The sequence below is a fragment of the Poecilia formosa genome, unplaced genomic scaffold (assembly GCF_000485575.1).
Source record: "Poecilia formosa unplaced genomic scaffold, Poecilia_formosa-5.1.2 Scaffold499, whole genome shotgun sequence".
NCBI classification, from domain to species: Eukaryota; Metazoa; Chordata; class Actinopteri; order Cyprinodontiformes; family Poeciliidae; genus Poecilia; species Poecilia formosa.
Genome location: NW_006800438.1, coordinates 41,575 through 64,210, shown reverse-complemented (window position 1 = coordinate 64,210; position 22,636 = coordinate 41,575). Strand labels below are relative to the sequence as shown.

Below are 22,636 nucleotides of genomic sequence, written 5' to 3'. Positions count from 1 at the left end.
AAAATTTAGATGTTACAGTTGCTGCAGTTTCCTTTTTGGCCAGCAGGTGTTGCTGTAGAAACAACTAACCAAGTCAGATCAGAAATACAATCAGAGTAAGAATTACTCAAACGTAAATGTAACTCAGCAGCTTTTAATCTATATATAATGTATAAAATATGGACTTTTTTGTTTGTAAGACTGTAGAACTCGACTGCAGCAGCTTACAAACATCAGGATGAACAAGATTAGACAAAAAATGAGAACAAAACTGAAGAACCTTTAAAGATTTGAAAAGGTATCTAAAAGTAGTAGTAGCTCAGTGGTGACACCTACTGTTTGAAACAGGAAGTGCAGCGATTCTAGTACATCCCAAGGTTGTGTTGTTACAACAAAGGCTTTTATGCTTTTCTACAGTTATACGAGTCAAGTTGTTCGGTCCGTTTCTCCCTGCGGGGGGCGCTAGACCTCCGTTAAGTTCACAATGAGTGCCACTGTCAAGACTACAAACGTATTTTTGAGAATAAAATGTGTGAATGTCTGATTTTAGCAATGATTGACTTTTTTTGTTGCTACTATGAGTTTTGGCCACATGGGGGCAGCAGATACGAGTTTTTAAAGTAGTAATTACATATTTTTGCGTTCAGTGATGTTCTTTGACCCGACTGGGTCGTTTTAGCCCAGGATTCCCATGTTTTGGTCCCGTTTTTGGTCGGGTGTTGCTCTTTGCGTACTCTATGTTCCAGCAGTTATTTTCTATCCGTATTTGTTTAGTTTCTGCTGAGCTTTTCAGCCAAAAACAGCACTGCTGGCGGGTTAACGGGGAACCAAAATAGTTCATTTGTGCACCGGGCGGCCAAACATTGAGCTGAAACTCGCTATGAAGAATTACAGCGGGGTGTTTGTTTACATCAATGAACAAGTGGCGGCTCTGTAGCCGCGCGTCCCGAGGTAACAGCAAGGGCTTTAAATCTCTCCCGATACAAATCGACCGGTTCGAGATTATTTTCTTTTCTCAACTCACATCCTCTTTTGTTCTGCCGCGCTCTCGCCTGGCGTCCCCTGGCACCTCGTTCAGGACTCCAACATAAACACTTAAGTGTCTAAACGTGTGTGTACAGTGTATATATTTTTACCTCGTCACACACACACAGCTACATATTTCTGTGGCTGATCCATTTTAAAGCGATCTGCAGTTAGAAATAGCGGCGCGGCCACTCTGCCAAGGATCTGTCTGCTCTTATTAGGAGCCGGAGCTTTCTGAATGGACGGTGCCAAGCTACTGAGGGAGGACACACACAGAGCAGAGAATCACTTACCTACACCGGCACATTTATGCACACAAAACAGCAAGAAGAAATAACAACAATCTAGACCATTCCAGATGTGATTACTTCAAATACAAAGTGCGGTCCGGGGGCCATTTACGGCCCTCTGAGTGATTTTGGGCGGCCGAGACTAGCCTAGGTTTGGCTAGCATGCAGATACAGATTTACAAACAATGTTGGGGGGGAAATTTTTCCTTTTCCTTTCAAAAATAGAAAATGCAAGGTGCAACACAAACTATTCATCTGGATTTTTGCTTTTAATTTAATTAATTAATTCATAAAAAGGACCCAAAGCGTCCGGCGGCTTTAACTAACAGTGTTGGCATTTAATAAACCTGGGAAAATAAAGCAAGAGTGAGAAAATAAAATAATGTGTGTTTAGTTTATATAGCAGATAAAAATAATAATATATCAACCTTTGCAATTATATATAAAAAGAAAAATAATACAAGTGCATTAGGACTAGAGGTCGACTTTTATTGTATTGCGATACATTTCTTATCACGAAAAGAATTCCAATGTATTGTTATCATGATAAATTTAAATTAATAATGTTTAACTCTCACCCCCAAAATATCCGTATTGTTAGTTTTACTATTTTGTCCACTGTTTGTTCAATGAAAGTACCAATAAATATTGATTGATTTGAAAATGTGATTAAATGCAGTTAGTGTTTGCAGTTTAATGATACAAATCAGGCTTTTTTAGTGATTGTGTCCTAAAAAAGTATTACAAGTGGCCATGTTCCTCAAGAGAAGTAATAAATGGTTCTTTTTGTCACTTTTATCGTTATCACAATAATAGCACAAAATATCGTGATATAACTTTAAGTCCACATCGCCACCTCTAATTTGGACAAAATGTCTTTTAATTGTTTTGGTATTTCAATAAATATCAAAAATGCTCCTAATGAGACAAAACATAGCATAAAACCTATTTATTAAAGCTCAAAATTCATGTGTCATTGATCGAAAAATGTTTTTGATTTTCAAAATGCCTCATTTTGATCAGTAATTCATTTTTCCCACCTATAGGGGGCGCACTTAGGAATCTAATGGTAATATAAAAACATTTAGGGGATAATCAGACGTGAACATTTCCTGAAACAGTTTATGATTAATCAGTCCAAATAAACTTTACAGTAAATACTTTATGCTTCCACAAGGTGTCACTAATGTGCAAAAATGCTCCATATTTTTTTTTAAAGACATGTATTCTTACAATTTTTAAAAAATAATAACTAAGTTAAAAAAACAAAGTTCTTGGTGAATCAGGAACAATTATTTGTTTTTTCTTCATTTACAGAATCTCACGTTTTGATATCTATTGAAACACATGATTACGTGTTCATTCGTGGTTTATGTTTTTGAATAACATTAGACACAATATTTTCGCACAGCTTGTTTTTATGCACAAACTGCAACAGCGACAGCTTTTAATCTGTCATCCATCTTTCCTCTAATCCCGTCAGATTGACGGTGATGAAGTGTAAATTATAGTGTGCAGGTTAACAACCGCCGCCCAGACCAAACGCGCTCTTCACACGAAGTCCTTCGTATCCTGCACGTGCTGTCAGCTCTACGCTAATCAGGGAAACGGTTTTAAAAATCAAACATCTTGGCTGTTTTTGAGACGCTTTTGACTTTTTTTTAATTTAAATCTTCTTAAAGATAAACTGAGTCCAAGCTTCAGTTCAAAATCACATCTAAACACCTTTTAAGTGTTTTTTTTTTTAAAAGCTTTTATAAATCCTTGTAAAATATGATTGTAATCATGATCCTAATCATAAGTTTGGAGTCAAATTTTTATTTCACTTCAAGTTAAATTATTGGGCTGATCAGTGATAAAGAATCAGAAACTATTTTGGATCTAGGATAAAGAATAAACACTGAAAAAACGTCACTAAGCTAAAAGTTTAATTACGTTAAATACGTTATATGCTAAAATGTATTAAGTAGCCATTTGTGGTTTTAGATACAGCTGACATGGATCACTGCCCAGGGTGGCTTAAAGTCCGGGGGCGGCCCAGACAATTTCCTATCTGTTGTTGATTTTTTGCACATCCACTAAACGGACAGGATAAACAGCTCTGGCCGACGTTGGCACTAAACTAACGGGGATTTAAAAGTGTCTGAAGGAACAGAAATGGTCAACAAATTTAAATATGCCATGAATTTTAAAAGAAATGACAAAATATTACGTTAATTCTTCTTCATATTTGACTTATCAGTAAAAGTTATACCAACAGTTGATGTCAGAAGTTTTATTTATTTTCTAAGATCAGGTTTTCCTGATCTCCAGATTGTATTTTAAAACTCCTGATGAACAGATTAGTTTTTATGCTACATTTAGTGTTACAGTAATGTAAACACACAAAAAGAAAAGGGTTAAGAGTTTTTCAGGCCCAAAACAAAGTTTCATTCAGTTCAAATTATTAATACTTAGCCTATTTGACGTAATATTGCACTATAATGTGTTATTGTATTAAAACCGTAACGTCAGATTAAAATTAAAGCATTTTTATAGGATTTTAAGACATTTGAGCCCAAATATTCGCGATCATCTGGTGGAAATGAAAATCAGCTTGGTTCGACAGTGAATCCATGAAATAACAAACTGTTAGAACATATTTTCTGTTCTTTAGAAAAACCACAAAGTCTCTACTGTACCGACAGTCATGACAAAACCCCCAGAAATCCATCCAGTCGACTTCTTCAGAGGTTTTCAGAGGGTTGTGCCTTAAGCGGCTCAGACAGAGCGAGCATTGTGAGGCCCGGTGGCTTCATCTATAGTATTTTCCATTACTGCGGTGCAGCTCGCTGTGTGCTGTATGACTGCGGTTATACACACAAAAACCCAAGGCAGGAATCTCATGAAGTCATAAAACATCCCCAAAACATAATGCATGATGATGCAGAATCCACATCCACAGTCTGGAAAAGTTAGGATTTGTTTTTGTCTTCCAGGTCTGGAACGTTATTCACAGAGAAAGTGGAGCTTGGAAATATGTTTGTAATCTGAAGCATCTACTGGTATTAAAGGGCACCAATGTTTGGTAAAGCTACTGTTCAAAACAAACAGAAAAGCAAAAAAATGTGCACAAAATACCTTAATAGTTATTTAATTAGAGACCAAATTAGCTCAAATAAACTTACTCCTTACATGCAAAACAGGAGAAATTAGGCTGGAAATATTTCACATGAAAAAAACCCAACAAACTACTTATTACAATTTAAAACGTAAAGTTAGTAAGCTACCAGAGCAGATAGCCTGACTAAGTAATCAGCAAATATTGGTATTAAAGCAAAGAACAAAGAGATAAAATATTACGCCTACTAAATATCTGAAGAAACTTAATTTTGTGGAAATTTGTTCTATATTTTATGTATAAAAAATAGAGTACAAGTACAGTAAAAACAACTAAAACTCAACATTTATTATTTTACAGCTATATTTCTCTCAAAGAAAGATTAATGTATATTTCTGTCAGAAATTTTAAAGTAAATACAGTGAAACTGGGTTTTTTACTCATCATTCTGATAATAATAATCTTGTAAAAAATGCTAGGTCCAGACTGTTGCTGAGGTGATAAATATCTGAATCTTTTTACATTTTGTGCTGTTTTTATGTAAAACGAAGACGTCTTTGGGTTCAGAGTTTATCATTTAAAGACTAAACGTCCAGTGTAAATTCATCAGGAGGTTACCTGTAAACCACTGACTTGTTGGAAAAGCACATTTTATACATTTTCCTTTAGTTTTGGATTCTTTTTGGAACTGAATAATTAAAAATCTCACATTTTGCAAATATCTGCTGTAAATTTTGCACATACTTATTCAAAACTGGAACAAAAATATAAAGATTTTAAAAACATTTGGGTCTGGAAATACATGCCAGTTTTAAATATGAGCGGACCAGGGACCTGGTTAGTTTGTGTTTTTCTTGTGCAGAGATTCGTAGCTCATGAAACGAGGGGCGTCCCTTCGCGTGTTAACATTCAAGGCAGGATCCCCGAACCTCCAAGGACTCTTCCTCAGCCGTCACGTAAACTTTCAAAGCGTCCAATCCAACTTTTCTTGTAGTTTTTGTCAAAACACACATCCAAAAAAATAACATTCGTGTGTAAACGTTAAGATTCAGTCGCATTCTCAGTGCTTTACCGTTACTTCCGTCGTTCGACTGGTTTTGCGTTGTTTCCGATCTTTCGTTACGAATTTGTCAGTCTCTCCAACATGTGAGTGTTTTTAAAAGATTTTCCTGTCGCCTCACAATCCGATTCTCTAAATGTGACTTTTCACCCCCGTCGTCTATGTTTTCATCCTCATGTTTTCATCCTCATGTTTTCATCCTCATTATCAGTTTCCCCAATGTTAAACTAGTCCACTGGTTTGTGGCAGAAAGTGTTAAATCTATACGTTTAAGCCACTTTCTGTCCGTCTCTAGGTCCATGCGACCTCGCTGTCCTCCTCTTGTAGATTAGCGTGAGGTTCTGGCAGCGGTCTCCCCTGCCCCTGCTTTCACCCCGAGAACACACTGCTCCCTCCTTCAACACTCTTGTCCTGGGCCGACTATAGAGGCCAGTGTTAATCCCCCTCCCCTCATCGAGTGAGTGTGTAGGTGTGTGAAAGAGAGGTGGCTGCACGTTTATCGCTTACAAACTTTGTGTGTGAAAAGCTTAAAGGATAAAGCGGGTGTCTTTCGGTCCTTCGGTCAACAAAACAACCACAAATACGCCCAAAAAGAGACTCATGGTGAAGTTTTCCCATCACTTTGACTTTAGCTACATGGGGTTTATACTGTTAAATTATGTAGATAATTGGTTTAAAGGTTTTTTCACACCTGATAGTCCAATAGACTTGGTTTGATTGGGGACTAAAATTGCAACGTTTATTACATTTTCAGATGATGTGGTGAAAAAAAACAGTTCCCCTCCTCACCTGTGGTGGCACTGCAATAAGAACCACTCAAGGAAACAACACAAAAACCTCTGAAGAAGACATGAGCGCAATTTCCTTCACAAAATGTGGACAAAAACGTCAGATTTTAGCTGATTTTGTTGTTTCTAAAAGTCCATGAACTATTTAACCCGCTAGCACTAGACTCTCACGTTTGTTTTCGTTGTATTTACCCAGAATGCACTGCACTATAGTCCATTATCTGCTTTTGGAGTGTTCTACAGTCTGGTTGGTGTTCACATATACATTTGAACGGCACCAGAGTTCATTTCAACTGAACCAAGACCGAGATATTTCACATGTTTGATCTGCATCTCAAAGTTGGGTTAAAGTGGCCCAAACAGGACTGGCTGTATATTGGATGGTATCTTTATGCTCTTTATGAATGCACAAATGTCGATGAAGACAAAAATCAAAGTGTCTTCTTGGTGTTTTGTGTCTTTAGCCTTTCATTACTGTTCTCAATATGTGGATTTTTTTCAATAAATGGCCTTTTTTGAGTCTGTATACACCAGCTAACAATTAATTGACAACTAAATTAATTGAAGAATATTTCAATAATTGATTCAATACGATTAATTGATAAAATTGGCTTCATGCCATGTTATAATGTTACATCAAAAATGTACCTGGAGTGTTGCCTTGTGAAATCTTTTAATCTCCATGGCAACCATTCAGCCGTGCAAAACGCCTGGGTGGACGTAGCCCCGCCTTCAAGGCACAGCTCCTCCTCAGAGCTGCAGTTTCTAAGCTTCTCTCTCACAGAGCTGCTCCTTCAGACTAGCCAGCAGCAATTAGCAAACACCTGGTTGAACTACGCATCTGCTGAGCTCATTAGAGCAGCTACTTCTCAGTGAAACGTTGGTAAAAACGTTGCTAAAGTGTTTAACAGATGCACAATTTTGTGATGACTTCCTGAAGGCGGCACAAGTTTTTAAAGAGACAAAGGCCCAATTTCAAGGTCATATTTGATCTATATGCCATTTTTATAATAACAAAAGTTAACATATTTATTTGATTGTGCTATACAATGGCACTATGTGTCTGGAAAACGCATAACAAATAACATCCATCCATCCATTTTCTATTTTTGATGTTTTCAATTCCTAAAATTTATATTTTTTATTGGCCCTTGAGAGAAAAAGTTTGGACACCCTGATAGCGAGGAACAAACAAGATTAATAACATTTGTTTTTATTTGGATGTGCAACAAAACCTTCTGCACTGCAAAAAACCAAAATATTACCAAGTATTCTGGTTTGGTTTCTAGTGCAAATATTTGGGTACAATTAAATGAGACGAAACTAACTTACAACTAATTTTCCTCCAATAAAAAGGAGTTTATTTTAGATCAATAATTATTCCTTAACATTGGTGAAAAAGTTTCGGTTCCATTGGCAGATTATTTTCACTTATAACGAAACATTTTCCCCATTTAAAGTGAATAATTTGCCAATAGAACTAGAATGTTTTCATCAATATTAAGGGATTACTGACATAAAGAAGTTCCTACATCTTGATTAAAGGTCATCTGTAGGTTAGTTTTGTCTTATTTCAAACATACTAAGGTATTTGCACCAGGAACCAGATCAAACATACTTGGTAAGATTTTGTGTTTTTGCAGTGTGAACATATCTGAGATCCGCTCTGTTTGTACTGAGGCAGGGAAACGTCTGTGTGTGTGTGTGTGTGTGTGTGTGTGTGTGTGTGTGTGTGTGTCTGGGTATTAGCTGGGGTCCTGGGGTTAGCGCTTAGAGAGTTTTGAACAACCATAATCTCCCTTTCTATAATGTCCCCGGGTCAGGGGCCAGCCCTGCCTCCCCCTCCGTGTCTCTCCGGCTCCTTCGCCATTCTTCGTGTTTTCTGGCTGAACCATCTAAAACCTCCCGCTCCCCCCGTTTAATCCGTCCTGTTTAAAAAAACGAGGGCCCGTCCCATCTCTCTGCCTGCACTGCCACGCTCTGCGCCTGCTTTCTCTGCCTCCGTTTTTGGCTCTTCGCTCCCCCCTCCTCTCCTCTCCTCTCGTCCTCTCTTCGGTTTCCTTCCCTCTTCGCTTTCTCTCATCTTGTTCCTCCTTCTCCTCCTCCCTCCGGGTCTCCTTGATGCGGTGGCGTGACCGCAAAGGGACGGGGTTCATTGTCAAGTCGAGGACCTATCGCCCCATTCAAACACACAATCACTCACACATAAAAGCCCTCACACTGGATCCTCGGTATCTCTGGCACCGGCTGAATGATTGACGGCTGAAAAGAGACGAGGAATTCCCTCGGTGCCTTTGACCTCGTTTCCTCTCTCTTGTTCTCCTCCGCTCTCGCTGCCGTTTCACTTTTTCATTTTTAACCTTTATTTTAGACGTAACCGTGGAGATCGCCGGCTTTGGATCCACCTGCCAGTTGATCCTCCTGGCTTTCGAGGGAGTTCAGTTCCTGCGATTTCTGCGGGAACGTTTTTCGGCTTGGTGCGTTTCGCTCACCTGCTCGGTCGCCGACTTTCGCCGCTGACAAACATCTCGATCTTCACTTTCACCTAACGCCAAACCTTTGATAACAATCTGATTTTTATAGCAAAATAATAAATAGATGTGGCGTAGTCTGACTAATAAATGAGTGTTTTTTGTAACTTTCCAGTGGATTTTCATAAAATCAAACAAAAATCAAATCAAACCTGGTCCAGTCCTGTCTTGGTTTTGATCAGATCAGTAACATATTGTAAAATCACAAAATTTTACCAAGTATGTTTACTTAGTTTCTATCTTAGTACATTTGAAATTAGGCAAAATTAACTTAAAATTAAATTTTTTCAGGATATTGCAGCATATCTTAAGTACATTTTCAAATATAGATTAAAAAACTACTTATTTTCCCGTATTAAGTTGGTTTTGGCTTTTTGTGTTTACAATTATTGCAAACGTGAAGCTTCAAATACTATAATGCAAATTAATAAAAATTTAATTTAAATTTCAGTGGTTCTCTCAAACAAAACGTAAAATAAAGTCAGGTCCTCCCTTATTTTATTTTTATTTTTTCAGGTATAGTTTCACACCAGCACAATAATACAGTCAGAAAACAACAAATTTTATCACTTATCTTCGTCTAATTTCTATCTTTGGACACCTGAAGTTTGACAAAGCTGACATAAAAAAGTAGCTTTTTGGTAAGACGTATAAGCTTGTTTCACGTAAATAAAAAATGAAAAGACATTTTCCCGTTATAAGTTGTGTTTTTTCAGACTGTCAGGAAAAACCCAATTATTGTCAATTTTGTTTGGGAAAATGTGGCGTTTGGTCACCCGTTGTTCAGCTAAAACTAACATCAGTTTCCATCAGTTTGATTTGTAAAATAGCATTTAGTTTTATTTACCTTTTTGTAATGTTGTGAATTTACCAAAATATGATTGATCTGAATGTGAGAACATGTAGAGTTTACCAACGGTAAAAAAGAACAGAAAGCGAGTTAATATTGATATTTTATTTGCTGAATTTGACGTAGAATATGTGCTGAATAGTTTAACATCCTGCGGATGTTTTCTGTTGATGCTTGTCTCACGTATGGAGTCATAAAGTCGTTCAGCTGTTATTTAATTTCTTTTTTAAGAGCCTCCTTGGCAGGTTTTATCCTGGTGAACATGTTCCTGGCAAGGAGTCTCAGTAAATACACTGGTTTTGTTCTTTGACCAAGACGTTCAAAAGTTTAAACTTTAAGAAACGTCGATATCAAACATTTTCATCAGAAAGTGAGCGGAGCGGTTGGATTAGTTTGAGACCGGACCTGGCAGCCGCTCGCCTTCATCCGCCTCTGATCGGCTGAGATTGGTCGTTTTTAATCCAACGTCAACTGGCTAGCCAACCGGCTAACCGCAGCTTTAACAGGCGATGAAGGACAACCAATCAGAAGGACGACAGAGGATGAGGTTACAAAAAACAGTTTAATTCATTTATTTTAAATAATGTCACTGTAAAAACATGGAACTACGCCATTAACTCTAATTAAAGCAGAACAAAAGTCACAGAAACTGTTGATTATTGTATATTTTATGAATTTATCAACTTTTTGTATGAAATATAATTAATTTTTATTGCTGTGTGTTTAATGACGGACCCCAGGAAGTTCATTATCCTAAAAAGTAAACAAGAACCAACTGATTCTGTGAAATTCTTACTGAATTTTTTAACTCTGATTTCAGTGAATGTAAATCATAAAGCTGTACTTTGATGCTAATGTAGTAATTCATCGCTTCATTTCAGGTTTTACAGGACGAGCAGAAGGTTTTTTAGCTGTACTTTGCTGTTTTCTTATCAGTCTCTCTCTAATACCTTAAATGTGAACTTTTCCTCCCTCTCTCCTCGCACACGAGAGTGTGTGTGATCAGAGCAAACATAATTAGCTGTGTTTTTTTGTCTTGCCCTAATAAAAGAGTCATTTGTTGGACATTTCCACTGCGCTACAAAGAGCACATTTATAAGCCCCGGCCCAGGTTCGCCCCCAGGCCAACCCCAACAGTACAGACGGGGGTATTTTTAGCTCGGCCGGCGGGTTAGCGAGCCGGGACAGCGTGAGCGAGTCTGTTGGTGTGCAACAAGGAAAACTCGGATATTTGATGGGAATGTCTGGGATGGAGCTGGTCAGGAAGCTTCTGCTGATTTCAGGACCCAAACATTTTATTTGGGTGGAGATTCATCAGAGAGACACTCATTTGTCTCGTGTTTGCTGAGGTTTTTGTAAAATACCCGAATAAATCAGGTTGAAATAATAAAAGGAAGTGAATGAAGGCGAACACCACAGGTTGCAAGGACGGCCTTTAGATAGAAAAGTGTTTTAGTTTTAACCTGGACAAAAACCTGATGTAACCCGGCTCCAGCCACGCCTTGGGGTGCAGTTTCAGTCACCGGCGCCGGGTTTATTCTCACTTTACAGTTAGTCGGCAGCTCAAGGGAAACGGAGGGAAAGTGTTTCATTTTACAAAGAAAAACTGGATTTGGTATTCCCTTCGTTTTATTGCACACTGCTGTGTGGAAAATATGTCAGAGGAGGACATGCATTTATTTTACACTCTTTAAAAACACAATTAATGGCGCCCGTATCTGATTTTTTACATACAGAAGTGTAACACTAAACGCGCTTTCTTTTAATTTATTTATCAATTATATTGTTGTTTGAATATTCAAAGAAGAGATCAGAACCTGGCTTAGAGAAAAAGCATAAAACATTTTCTCCAGAAATATTTTGTGTACTTTTTTAGTTTATTCTTATATTAAAGGTAAATGTGGTTGGGAAATTATTGTTGTTTACCAAAATATTTCAATTTATTCATATGATAAACTTTGGAATATCCATCAAATATTGCATCCATAAAGTTACAATAATTAATAAATTAAATATTTTATGACACAAATTCAAAATGCTGATTTTAATCTGAGGTAAATTAATTTTAGCAGCGTTTTCTCTGAAAGTGTGAATCTTTACGGTGAAATCCCGAATTTATCAAACTTAAACGCCACATTTTGTGTTAATGAAAGTGAAATAAATGTTATTTAATGTAACGTTATTTTAATTGTGCCTGGATTCCTGTGGTTAAGGCTGCCAGTCCCAATAATAAAGTTTTATTTTTTTAAATAACGTTTTGGCGATAATAGAAGAGCAGGAAGGAAGAAATGCAGCAATGAAAAATGTTTGACCAAAGAATTTTAAGTGAATTAAACAAAAGACAATTTTACCGTATGCACATGTACGCTCCAATTTAAATAATTAAAATCGCACAACGTTGTATTGTTACGTAGATGGGTTTATTTAGTTTTAATCTTTTATATATTCTTAAAATTGCAATAAATGACTAAAATCTCAGTTTTTGCGTCTAAGAAAAATGCCACCAGTTCCTTTAAATTAGTTTTAAAAAATACAATGTTTACGTAAACTTAATACAACAACGTGTTTTTATTTGCGTTTGCTCTGATATTTGCTAGCGTTCTGTAGGACTGCAGCTTGTTTTCGCAGACGGTCGTAACGGATAAACTACTTTTATTATTTTATACTGTTGAAAACGCAGAACAGCAAAGAAAAGAACAAAAAAGTTGAATAATTATTTTAAAATTACGCAGTTAAAGAACCGTAAGGTTGTATTAATCCTGTCTCCACCGCCGGCGTGTACGTCTCCTCGTTGCTAAGCAACATGTTGACAAAGAAAGCCACAGAAAAAAAAAAGCTTTGACACTTCTTCGCCTGCCATCATTAGGAAAAACCTCCTTATGGTCCTCAGCTCACATCAGAGCTTTCCGCCTCTGACCTCGCCGGTTGAAATCAGCCGTAATGCTGCGGTGGTAATTTTGGTTTCTTGGAGGTTTATTTTATGAAAACGGATCGAGTGTTTACAGTGGAGAGCTTCCCTCGCTTCGCTGACGTTTGGAGGGAAACCGTGTCGCTGCCTCCGCAATCAGCGTTAAAAAAGAAAAAAAAGCTGGACGTTTGCGCGTTTCGTTACATCATGACTTTCCATGAGTTTCTCTATTTGTGTGAACATGTAAGAGTTGTTTCTTTTTTTTTTTTTAAACCAAAATTTGGCGAAGTGACACGTCTCACCTTGGAGTTAAATGTCATCCAGACCACACCCCTGGCACGGATTATTTCAGTGCAACGTTTTGGTGTTTTTTTTCCCCCACTTTCCAGCGCAGAATGTGACAGTTGAAAACCTTCGGTTTCAGAAATATGCGGGTCGAGGCGGTGGAAAGACAAACCGAGCGGAGAAACGCACATAATGCACGCAGACGCACAATCGCTCCAATCTAACGCTGTATCTGAAAGGGAGCCTTGTCTGGCTGCCTGAGGAACTCCCTTTGAATTAAACCGTGTGTGTGTGTGTGTGTGTGTGTGTGTGTGTCGGCCGGTCTGCCAGGCAGACATACTAAACCACTCTACATCCATGTGGCAGCAAAATGTAGCTTGGAAAACAACCCCACTCCAACACACACACACACACACACACACACACCCTGAGGGCTCCAGAGGCCAGCCGGCAACCTGGTGTGTGTCTGCGTTACTCAAAATGTGTGTGTGTGTGTTTGCCACAGGAGGAGGAAGTGTACAGGAGCTGGGAAAACAACTCAGGTCAACAGTTTGTACCCTGAAAGATGGAGGCAAATCAAACTCGAAGCATAAATCTACAGCAGATGAAGGACCGTAAAATTTACAAATTTGCCGTTTGGCGTAAAAGTCGGATCCAAGACAGTTTTATAGAAAAACCCTGGTGTAAACACGCAGCGTAAATAACATTTTGTCATCACCTCACAATTAGGTTTTAACATCTGAAGAAGCTTAAGCGCAATTACAACAAACACACCCGCAGACATCGCGCTGGGGTGGGGGGTAAGCTAATTAGCAGCATTTTTCTTCTATAAAAGCAGGTCTGGTGTTCAGAGGGTTTTTTTTAAGCAACATGAAACGGAGAGGCATCTGTGCTCAATTTAGCTTAACGTGAAGAAAGATGTGAGGTGCGTCGCAGGAAGGTGAGAAAGAGCTGGAGGGCAGGAAGGCTGATCGGTGCTTCTGCGTTTCCACCGACACATAAAGCACAAAACGTTTCACTGTAACTATGGCGAAGCCTCAAAAACCCAATAAGATGCATAAAACCCACGTTCAATCCATAAACTTACATACTTTAATAATCTTGATTTTGACCAAAAATCAGGAAAGGAATAACTCTTACGGTTTACGGGGAACAAAGTTTCATAAAGTGGTTAGTACTTAAAATTTACAAAAATGAGGCCAGAAAACTCAAATTTCTAGTCTACACCTCTCTGTTCGCGCCACTTGTTAACCATTGACTGAAAAACATCACGACATAAAGAAACCTTTATGTTTCTGATATGAAACGTAAACGTCTTTGTCTTAAATTTTTGTCTTAAATATCAGTTTTATTGCCAATTTCTGTTTTATCCACAGTTTTCGCTCCACGACGTTGTTTTTCTTTTCTTTTTTTAGCAGTTATGAAGCAAAGTGGTGGAACCTGAAACTGCTGCTGCGCCGGTTACTCAACAGGTTGTTGCTAGGTAACCACAGAATGAGTGAGTTGCTAGGGAACCAAAGAGAGAGTTGGTTGCTAGGTACCCAAAGAGTGAGTTGGTTGATGCCACCAATCTTGCTTAGCTAGCCAGGAGAAAATGTTGCGTGGTTCTGGATCGGAGTTCAGTGAATACACTACATATTGATTATTCCATCAGATGTATAATCTATTGATATCGATCACGTGTTTATCACAGTGTATATTGTTATTGGTTTATTGTCCAGCCGTACATTGACAGTGGGCATAAAAGCTTTGATGAAAACGTGGCGATTGAAATATTGGAAATACTTGAGGATAAGATGGCAATAAATCTGGTCTGAGGAAATAAATATTAGATTATTATTAATATTAGACTGTAGGGGTCAGCTCTTACAGCAGCTGAGGAAAATGATCTCATGATATCATGTAGAAATTTTTTTCTACTAAAAAAATTAAGATGAGATTATTTTGTGTTAAAGAAACTACACGTATTAAAAAAATGTATATATTCCCACCAAAACATTTAATATTGTGATTTCTGAGCTTTTTGCAGTTGTCTCGGTGCTTCATGTGGTTCTTGTAAAGCTAAAGGTTTTGAAAAGCCACAACCCTTCACTTGTCGCAACACGAACTCTACGCAACAACTGCAAACGTCAAACCATAAATCTGGTGTCGTCTCCTGAAGGAGTTGCTCAATCGTCCTTGGGCGATAGCCAGTGCCGTCGCAGCTCTGTGTTCACCCAGCTGTAAAGGCCTAAAGGTGTAAAAGGTGATGTTTATCTGGGTGTAATCAAAGCCCATTCATCGTTATCCCGTCGTTAACCTCGGCTTCACAAAGAACAACAAACAAAAGCCAGAGAGCGTTCATTTCCCAGTGGGGACCACAACAACCGTTCGTCTTTATTTGTTCACTTTACAGCGTGTTGTTGAACCAACTCTCAAGTTTTAACTGTAATCCAATAAAAACTACAATATTCTCCTCATGAAATAACGAAACGTCACAAATATTTGGATACTGTCCTCCTTGGCTGTTTTGACAAAATAAAACATTAAAGAACATTAACGTTAATATTTTTGCAGTTTATAAAATATTCACGTTTGGATCTGTAGTTAATTGTGACAGATTGGCTAATTACATGTGGGGAACCTCAGGGCTCTGGTCTTAGTCCTTTAAGTAACAAACACATGATCCTCATTGCCTTCACACACGACACAAACTAGTATTTACATCCAATAAATTTCTTGAAACTTTAAGATAATACACATGCTATGTTCCAAACAACCTAATAAAAGTCTTAATCTGGCTCTACAGATTAAACTGTAGGTTCAGTATGAAATGCTTCTGATTTTTGACGTTACATTTTTAAAACAGAATATCATGATCCACATTAGCTTTTACTGCAAAACTGAGCTACAACTCATACATCTGAGTCATTGTTTTGAGGCGAAGCTGCACGAGCGCACACATTTAAAAACAAGCTGGAAGCGCTGCTGCTGCCAGAGGTGTCTCAACCAGCAAATAAACTCTCAGCTAAAGTTAGACGCCGATTTCTGCATTCATTTTCATGTTGCAGAGGCTATTAATGTAGACTGAACAAAGACGAACACTGAAGATAAATTAAAAATCTACAGAAAATAACATTAACTTAAACTTTCTCGTTTGAACATGAATTGTGTGTCTCTCTGATGGCTGCATTTATCTTTATCCCCTTGAGTAAAGCAGTAGGTCAAACCAGTTAGTGTTGTCGCTGCAGAGCTTGTGTATGTTTGTTTGCTCTGCGTGTTTTTCTGTTTTGTCGATTCATGAGTTCAGAGTGTGTGTTCGTGGAACCGAACATGTGCGCGCTGGAAGTGTGTGCTTTTACGGTACGTGTGAATACTTGCATGTGAATGTTAGATACGCTGAGCGTGTGTGTGCGCCGCGTTGAGCTGCTCTCAGGCTGATGTATGTCCTGCTCGCTCAAACGGTCCGTTTACAGTTCTGGGGTCGGCTCCCACTCGCTCTGCCACGACCCCGACCATTTGGAGGTCAGCGATGCAGCCGGGTCAGCCCCAAAACTGACTGAGCGGGTTTATCAATAACCAGGACGCTCAGATGAAATGCACTTAGGGTAAAAAAATAAACAGGAAAAGGAGGTAGATTAATTAATGGCACGTTAAAATTAGTTTTACGTACAGTAGTTCTTAGTGGAACCTTTGTATTCACGCGTTTCCAGTACGGCAGTAAATCTGATGCGCAAGCAACATCCTCAAACAATGACAAATTTGCTTTTCTTGGCCCAATCCGGGTTAATTTCTACTTCAAAATGCGATCTGATTGGACGCTGGATAAGCCTGTTACTGTGTTCAAGTTGTGCTAAAAGACGTTAGCATCTCAACGAAGCTAAACTAGCATCTCAATGCTAAACATGTTGCAGCAGCACAGACAACGCTAATGCTAAGGTCAGCTTCCACATTTCTATAGAACCACTTTTTAAAATAAATTACATGAATGAACAGAGGCTCTTATTTTGAAGGACAATTTTGTTTACAGAGACTCATTCATTTTATTTGCTGTTTCTGTTTTTTTTATTTATTTTGGATAACTAAAATGTCTTCCAGTTCCATTGTTGAATGTTCATTGGAGTTTATGGATCTTTGAAAATGTGTTCTTGCCTCATTATGCCAATTAGCATTATATATAGTCTCAAATCAACAATATTATTGTTTATCGTGATAACTTATCATCTAGCAAAACTTCTGATGTCCAGCTGCTTTCCTGATGTTTTCTCATCTTTCCTATTTTGAAGAGTGTCTCAGAAAATGTATGGAAATGAAATGCTCTTATGTTCTCCTTCTGACACACCTTGAAATATAAACATTCTTGGCGCCTGTTCTTCTGCTCTCTCAGGGTTCGGGCTTCCACGCATCGCGAAGGCAGAAATACGGCAACGTGTTCAAGACCCACCTGCTCGGCCGACCTCTGATCCGGGTGACGGGGGCCGAAAACGTCCGGAAGGTTCTGATGGGCGAGCACACGCTGGTGACGGTGGACTGGCCGCAGAGCACGTCGACGCTGCTGGGACCCAACTCTCTGGCCAACAGCATCGGAGACATCCACCGCAGGAGGAGGAAGGTCAGGACCCGAACACGGGGATTTAACTCAGTGGAGTGGGGCGTAAACGTTGCACGAAGCTCTTCGTTCACAGATGATAATTTATGCAAATGCATGTAATATTACGAAGATGTTTACCAAAGGAGGTCAAACTTAAAATATAGGCGACTTATGAATTATTTTTACAAACGGTGGGAAAATTGATGCAGAATGTGGCTGTTACTCTCAAAGAAAAACACATTTTCAGATCCACATCGAATCACATTGTCACAAGTTTTCTGGAGAATATGGCTGAAAAACGTATCACAATATGAGCGTATTATATCAGCCAATATCGATAATTAACCAGTCGTTTCTTTTTGTTTTAAAAATTTGAAATACTGCCAAACTGGCAGTGTGACCTTTCCTGTTTTATCCATAGTTTTCACGAAAAGTCGTATTTTTATTTTTGAACAGTTTTGAGGCACGATGGTAAAACTTACTCAACAGGTCGACTGTATTCTCGTACTATCATGGCTGTTGAATATTACGACTTTATTCTCATATTACTGCAGCTTTCTTGTAAAAATCAAAGTCATAATGTGAGAATAATTGTACAAAAATAAAGTCAAAATAATATGACGTAATTTTGGTAGTATTATGACTGTATTGTGAAAATATTGCAACTTTATTCTCATATTTTTACGACTTTATGCTTGCATTATTTCTCAATTTATTGTTGAAATATTGATTTTATTCATAATATTATGATTTCATTGTTGAAATATTGACTTTATCTTTCTGTTGTTTGACTTTATTTTCGTATTATTGATTTTTTAAATTGAGCTGTTCTTCCTTAGCCTGGCCCTGGTACTTGTTGTAAATCGATCCCTCTGTCTGAGCGTCATCTGCGGCGCTGAAGCGTGAGAACGACGCCTCCATCAGGAGACTCTCTTCGATTATCGGTTTTCCGTCCCTTCCTCTCCGCTGTCTGTACGCGGATCATTACCGGTAATCGCCTTTCCTCTCCTGCTCACCTGACTCACATCGAAGAAGCTCGAAGGAGCGCGTTTTCCTGTAAATCAGTCTCTCATTTTCTCTCATTTTGCGGGGGAGGGAGGGAGAGGCTTCGGTTTCGGTGCCTGGGGACGGCGAGGGGTCGGCTGGGTCTAATCTGAGCTCTGATCCCTTCTCCTCTCCCCGGAGACCCCGGGACTAACCTCATGTAATGACCCCTGATTAGGAAGGCTGCCTCCGACATGGCACAAAGACGGGCTTTCTGTGTGGGGGCCCAGCACACACAAACACACAGTGCGACGTGCGCACACACCTGAACATCGCCCGGCTCTCAACACAATGAAACACGCAGAGAAAAAGGATGTGAGGTCAGGAAAGTTGATTTTAGAGATAAGTTCGTGTCTTGTCTTGCTAAGCAAAACGATATGACAGCCAGTTTTCCACACCTGCTTCTTCTACTATGTCTGTAACACCTGGATAACAAGACAAACAGATCCACAGATGAAGAGATAAAATGCCTTTCAGGAAATAACCAAATGTTTACAACAAAGTTATACTTTCTCCACAGTAATATAATATGAACACAAACTACAAACTTGGTGGGTTTTTGTGTTTTTAGCTCATATGTCTTGTAGGCTGGGATTCATGTTTTGTTAAAGTCTTTTTATTTTGGGGAATATGAGAGAAATTGTAATCGAGAGTGTCCACATCCTTAAAAAGTCCTTAAAATGTCTTCAATTCATAAAAAAAGAAGATGGTGGCCTTAAATATGTAAATCACGTATTTCATCTCATGTATTCTATGTAGCTTCCTTTTTTCTCATGGGACTTTACTGTTACACAAAACTTTGAGTTGGTATTTAGCTGCTAATATACCTCGCAAGGGTAAAGCTAGCTAGTGTATTTATGTCCATCATGGGTAAAGTGCAAATTTATTGCACTTTAAACATCGTCCATCTTCTTTGGCCAAAATGGACGATGTTCATCTTAGCCATTGGCTAACTTCTCTTGCTAACCTTTATGGTTTATTTATTTGCGATTTTCTGTTATACATTTGTACTCTTAGTTTTAATAGTTGTGTTAACTTACATTGTTGTATCTGTTAGCTTGGCTTTGAGTGATTTTCAGCTTTAACTTTCAGGAAATGCTCATTTAACTTTGAGTCTAGTTTCTAGGTTTCAACAAAGTAGCTGTTAGCTGTAGATTCCAGTATTTATTAGCTTGAATTTTATAAACTGAAAGCTAAACTTTGGGTCTGTAAAACTAAAACAAAGTATGAGTAAATGTGGGCTTTGATTTGAGTAGCTGTTAGGTTGGCTTTTGGTGTTTGTTAGCTTTTTAGCTTGACTTTGAGCAACTGTTAGCTTGCTAGCTTAACTTTATGTATCTGTTAGCTTGTTAGCTGAATTTTTTATCTGTCAGGTGCATTAGGTTTGTCAACTGAACGCGGTATGTAGTAGCAAGTCATAAAACCAGAGGGATTTGCCAATATCCTAATGCTAACTACTGATAGCAACATAGGCTAATAACATATTTATCTGACTTTAATGTTCTAAAGGAACATGTCCATAATCTTTCATGTTTTTATTTTAACTGAGCACAAATAGTGAGAAGTGGTGAAAAACAGTTGATACGTGTGGCAGCCATATTGGATTGTACCTCTGACCATGATCTCTGAAAATCAAACTTCTGTGTACAAAGAGAATATCTTATTTGAAAAGCTCTAGTTTGAGGAATGGTTAGCTTGACTTACAGTAGATTTCTAGATGAAAATTTCTCCCTGATTCTTTCATTACTGTATCTTTCAGATAACACACTGACTACTCAGAACTACTCCCTCTATTCCCAACAACAGCACTGCTTAAAAATCAATGTCCCATCATTGACCAAGCAGAAAAATGGATCTAGAAGGAGTGTGTGAACAGTGTGGTGGTTTCCATGTGTGTGTTGGCAGGTTTAGGGTTCAGTTTTCTGAATAATAAAACCAAATCAACAGACTGAAACCGGACAACAGCGACCCAGAGAAAGAGTGAGCAACCGGCTCGGTGCTTGACCTACTGGACCAGAGCGTGTGCGTCTGCCCTCCCTGCGGTTTTCACACGGAAAGACAATCTTCACACAGCACATTAGCCTTTAGTGGATCACCAGAGCCAGACAGTTTCTATATAACCCAGTACTGAGCTGGGAAACCGAGTCTCTTACAGAACCACAGAGCGCCGGGTTTCCAGCACCGACCGGCCCGGCCGAACAAAATAACACCATCCAGAAGGAACAAGCTGAAGCAAATCTGAAACATGAATATTTCTGTTACACTTAGCAATGCAAATTATCTTGCTTTAGTCAATATGAAGCCTGATTATCGGAGCTGAACTGACTGAAGTTTTGGTGCTATAAAACCTGAACCTGTCAGAAAGAATGAGGATCTATTATCTCAGATTTTCTCCGTATTTTCCACCAACACAGGCAACAAAAACGACAAACAGAGCCTCGTTTTCATCTAAAACAACTTCAGCCTTGGGTGTTTCATCTTTATATTAAACACTGCCTCACACCTCAGCTGTGAGGCAGAAAGGTGGTGATCAGAAACTACAAACAGCAGAGCGGTTTTCTCATCACCAGTAGAGGGCGCTGCCATTTTTAACTGGGCCTGCCCTCTTTTTATGCCTAAATATAACGCAGCAGGGGTATTTGCACAAATTTACGCTTTAAAATGAGAACATCTTTGGAATTTTAGGTGTCATAGCCTCTGAAATAAATAGAAATTATGCAGCTGAGGAACAAAAGTATTTACCACACAACATATTGAAGTGTTGTACGAAATTAGAGTTAAAGAAGTAAAGCAAAAAAATTTACATACTTTATGTTTAAGACGTTTATATGTAATAAATTATATATAAATAAGATAATTTTAAAGATTAATCAGCATTACTGCAGTTTTAAATCCTGGAATTGGTGGAAATGTCAATTTACTGGGATATAAACTCAACATTTTGAAGCATGTCGTCGTTTTACTGTCGGATACTTTAATATTTTATGATCAAACACCAGCAGTGGCTCAAAACTGTGAAGTGAAGAAGATTATTTTGGGTTTTTGTTTTACTCTGATGTCTGTGAGGATAAATATTTAAACTATATCAGTTTGCCTACTGTCTGGACTTTGACTGGGCCATTTTAACACATAAACTGGACTTTGATCCAAACCATGTCAGTGTAACTTTGGCCGGTTCAAAGTAATATGAGGCCTTCAGCAGAACATGACTTTTTATCAGTTCTGTATCTGTTTTCTTTAAAGCACATACTCCCCAAACTACGACGCTAAGAAAATAAAAAAGAAACGTGTGACAATAAAGTCCTAATAGTACAAAACTAAAGTTTTTATTCTCGTACTTTGACTTTATTCTTATGTTATTGAGACTTTATTCACAATATTACAACTTCATTCTCATAGTTTATGAATTTGTTCTCGTTACATTACGACTTCATTCTCGTAATTAAACTTTTTCCTAATATTTTGCCGTACCAAACCGATTGAACCACGTTGGGAGCCGGTACCTGAAGGAACTTGACCTCCTCTGATCCGGACAGACGACAGAACGTGGAGTAAAAGAGAGCGAAGGAGTATTTTTGAGAAAGAGGATGGATGGAGGGGGCAGGCGGTGACGGGAAGAGGAGGGAGCAGCGAGGGCAGAGAAAAGAATAAAGGAGTCTTTACATGTCTGTGGAACCAGCAGCTCGCAGCACTTTCACATAATTTAAGACATATGGACGTTATTAGGACAACTGTGTGTGTGAGTGTATGTTTTTGTCTTTGCGCTGCAGGCTACAGAGGACAGTCACGTTTTTGTGGTGCAGGAGAATGACTGTTGTGCAGAACAATCCCCCTTCAGCTTCCACACACACACACACACACACACACACACACACACACACAGCCTCGTCCCGACTGGAACCAGAATGACGCTGCATAAGAACAGAGTTTGATTGGCAGCCAGGATCCACAGAGATGCTGTGTGTGTGGGTGTGTGTGTGTGTGTGTGTGCGTGTTTGTGCGTGTTTGTTTGTAATACCTTGTGGGGACGATTTTCCTGACATATACTACGTTGTGGGGACCAATTGCTCCTTGTGGGGACCGGAGCTTGGTCCCCACGAGGGGAAACCCTGTTTTTGGGTCAGGGGTCAGAGTTAGGACTAAGGTATGAATTGAGTTTTGGTTAGGGTTAGGTATGTGATGGTTAGGGTTAGGAAAAGGGTAAA

General features: G+C 38.7%; 1 protein-coding gene across 1 annotated transcript in view; it reads left to right on the top strand.

The window, feature by feature from the left end:
* Window positions 1–22,636, top strand: part of cyp26b1 (cytochrome P450, family 26, subfamily b, polypeptide 1) — a 36,850-nt gene that overhangs the window by 2,580 nt on the left and 11,634 nt on the right. Inside the window, exon 2 of the mRNA XM_007578933.2 lies at window positions 17,184–17,408. Within this exon, the coding sequence (XP_007578995.1) occupies window positions 17,184–17,408 (225 nt within the window). The remainder of the gene's footprint in view (window positions 1–17,183; window positions 17,409–22,636) is intronic.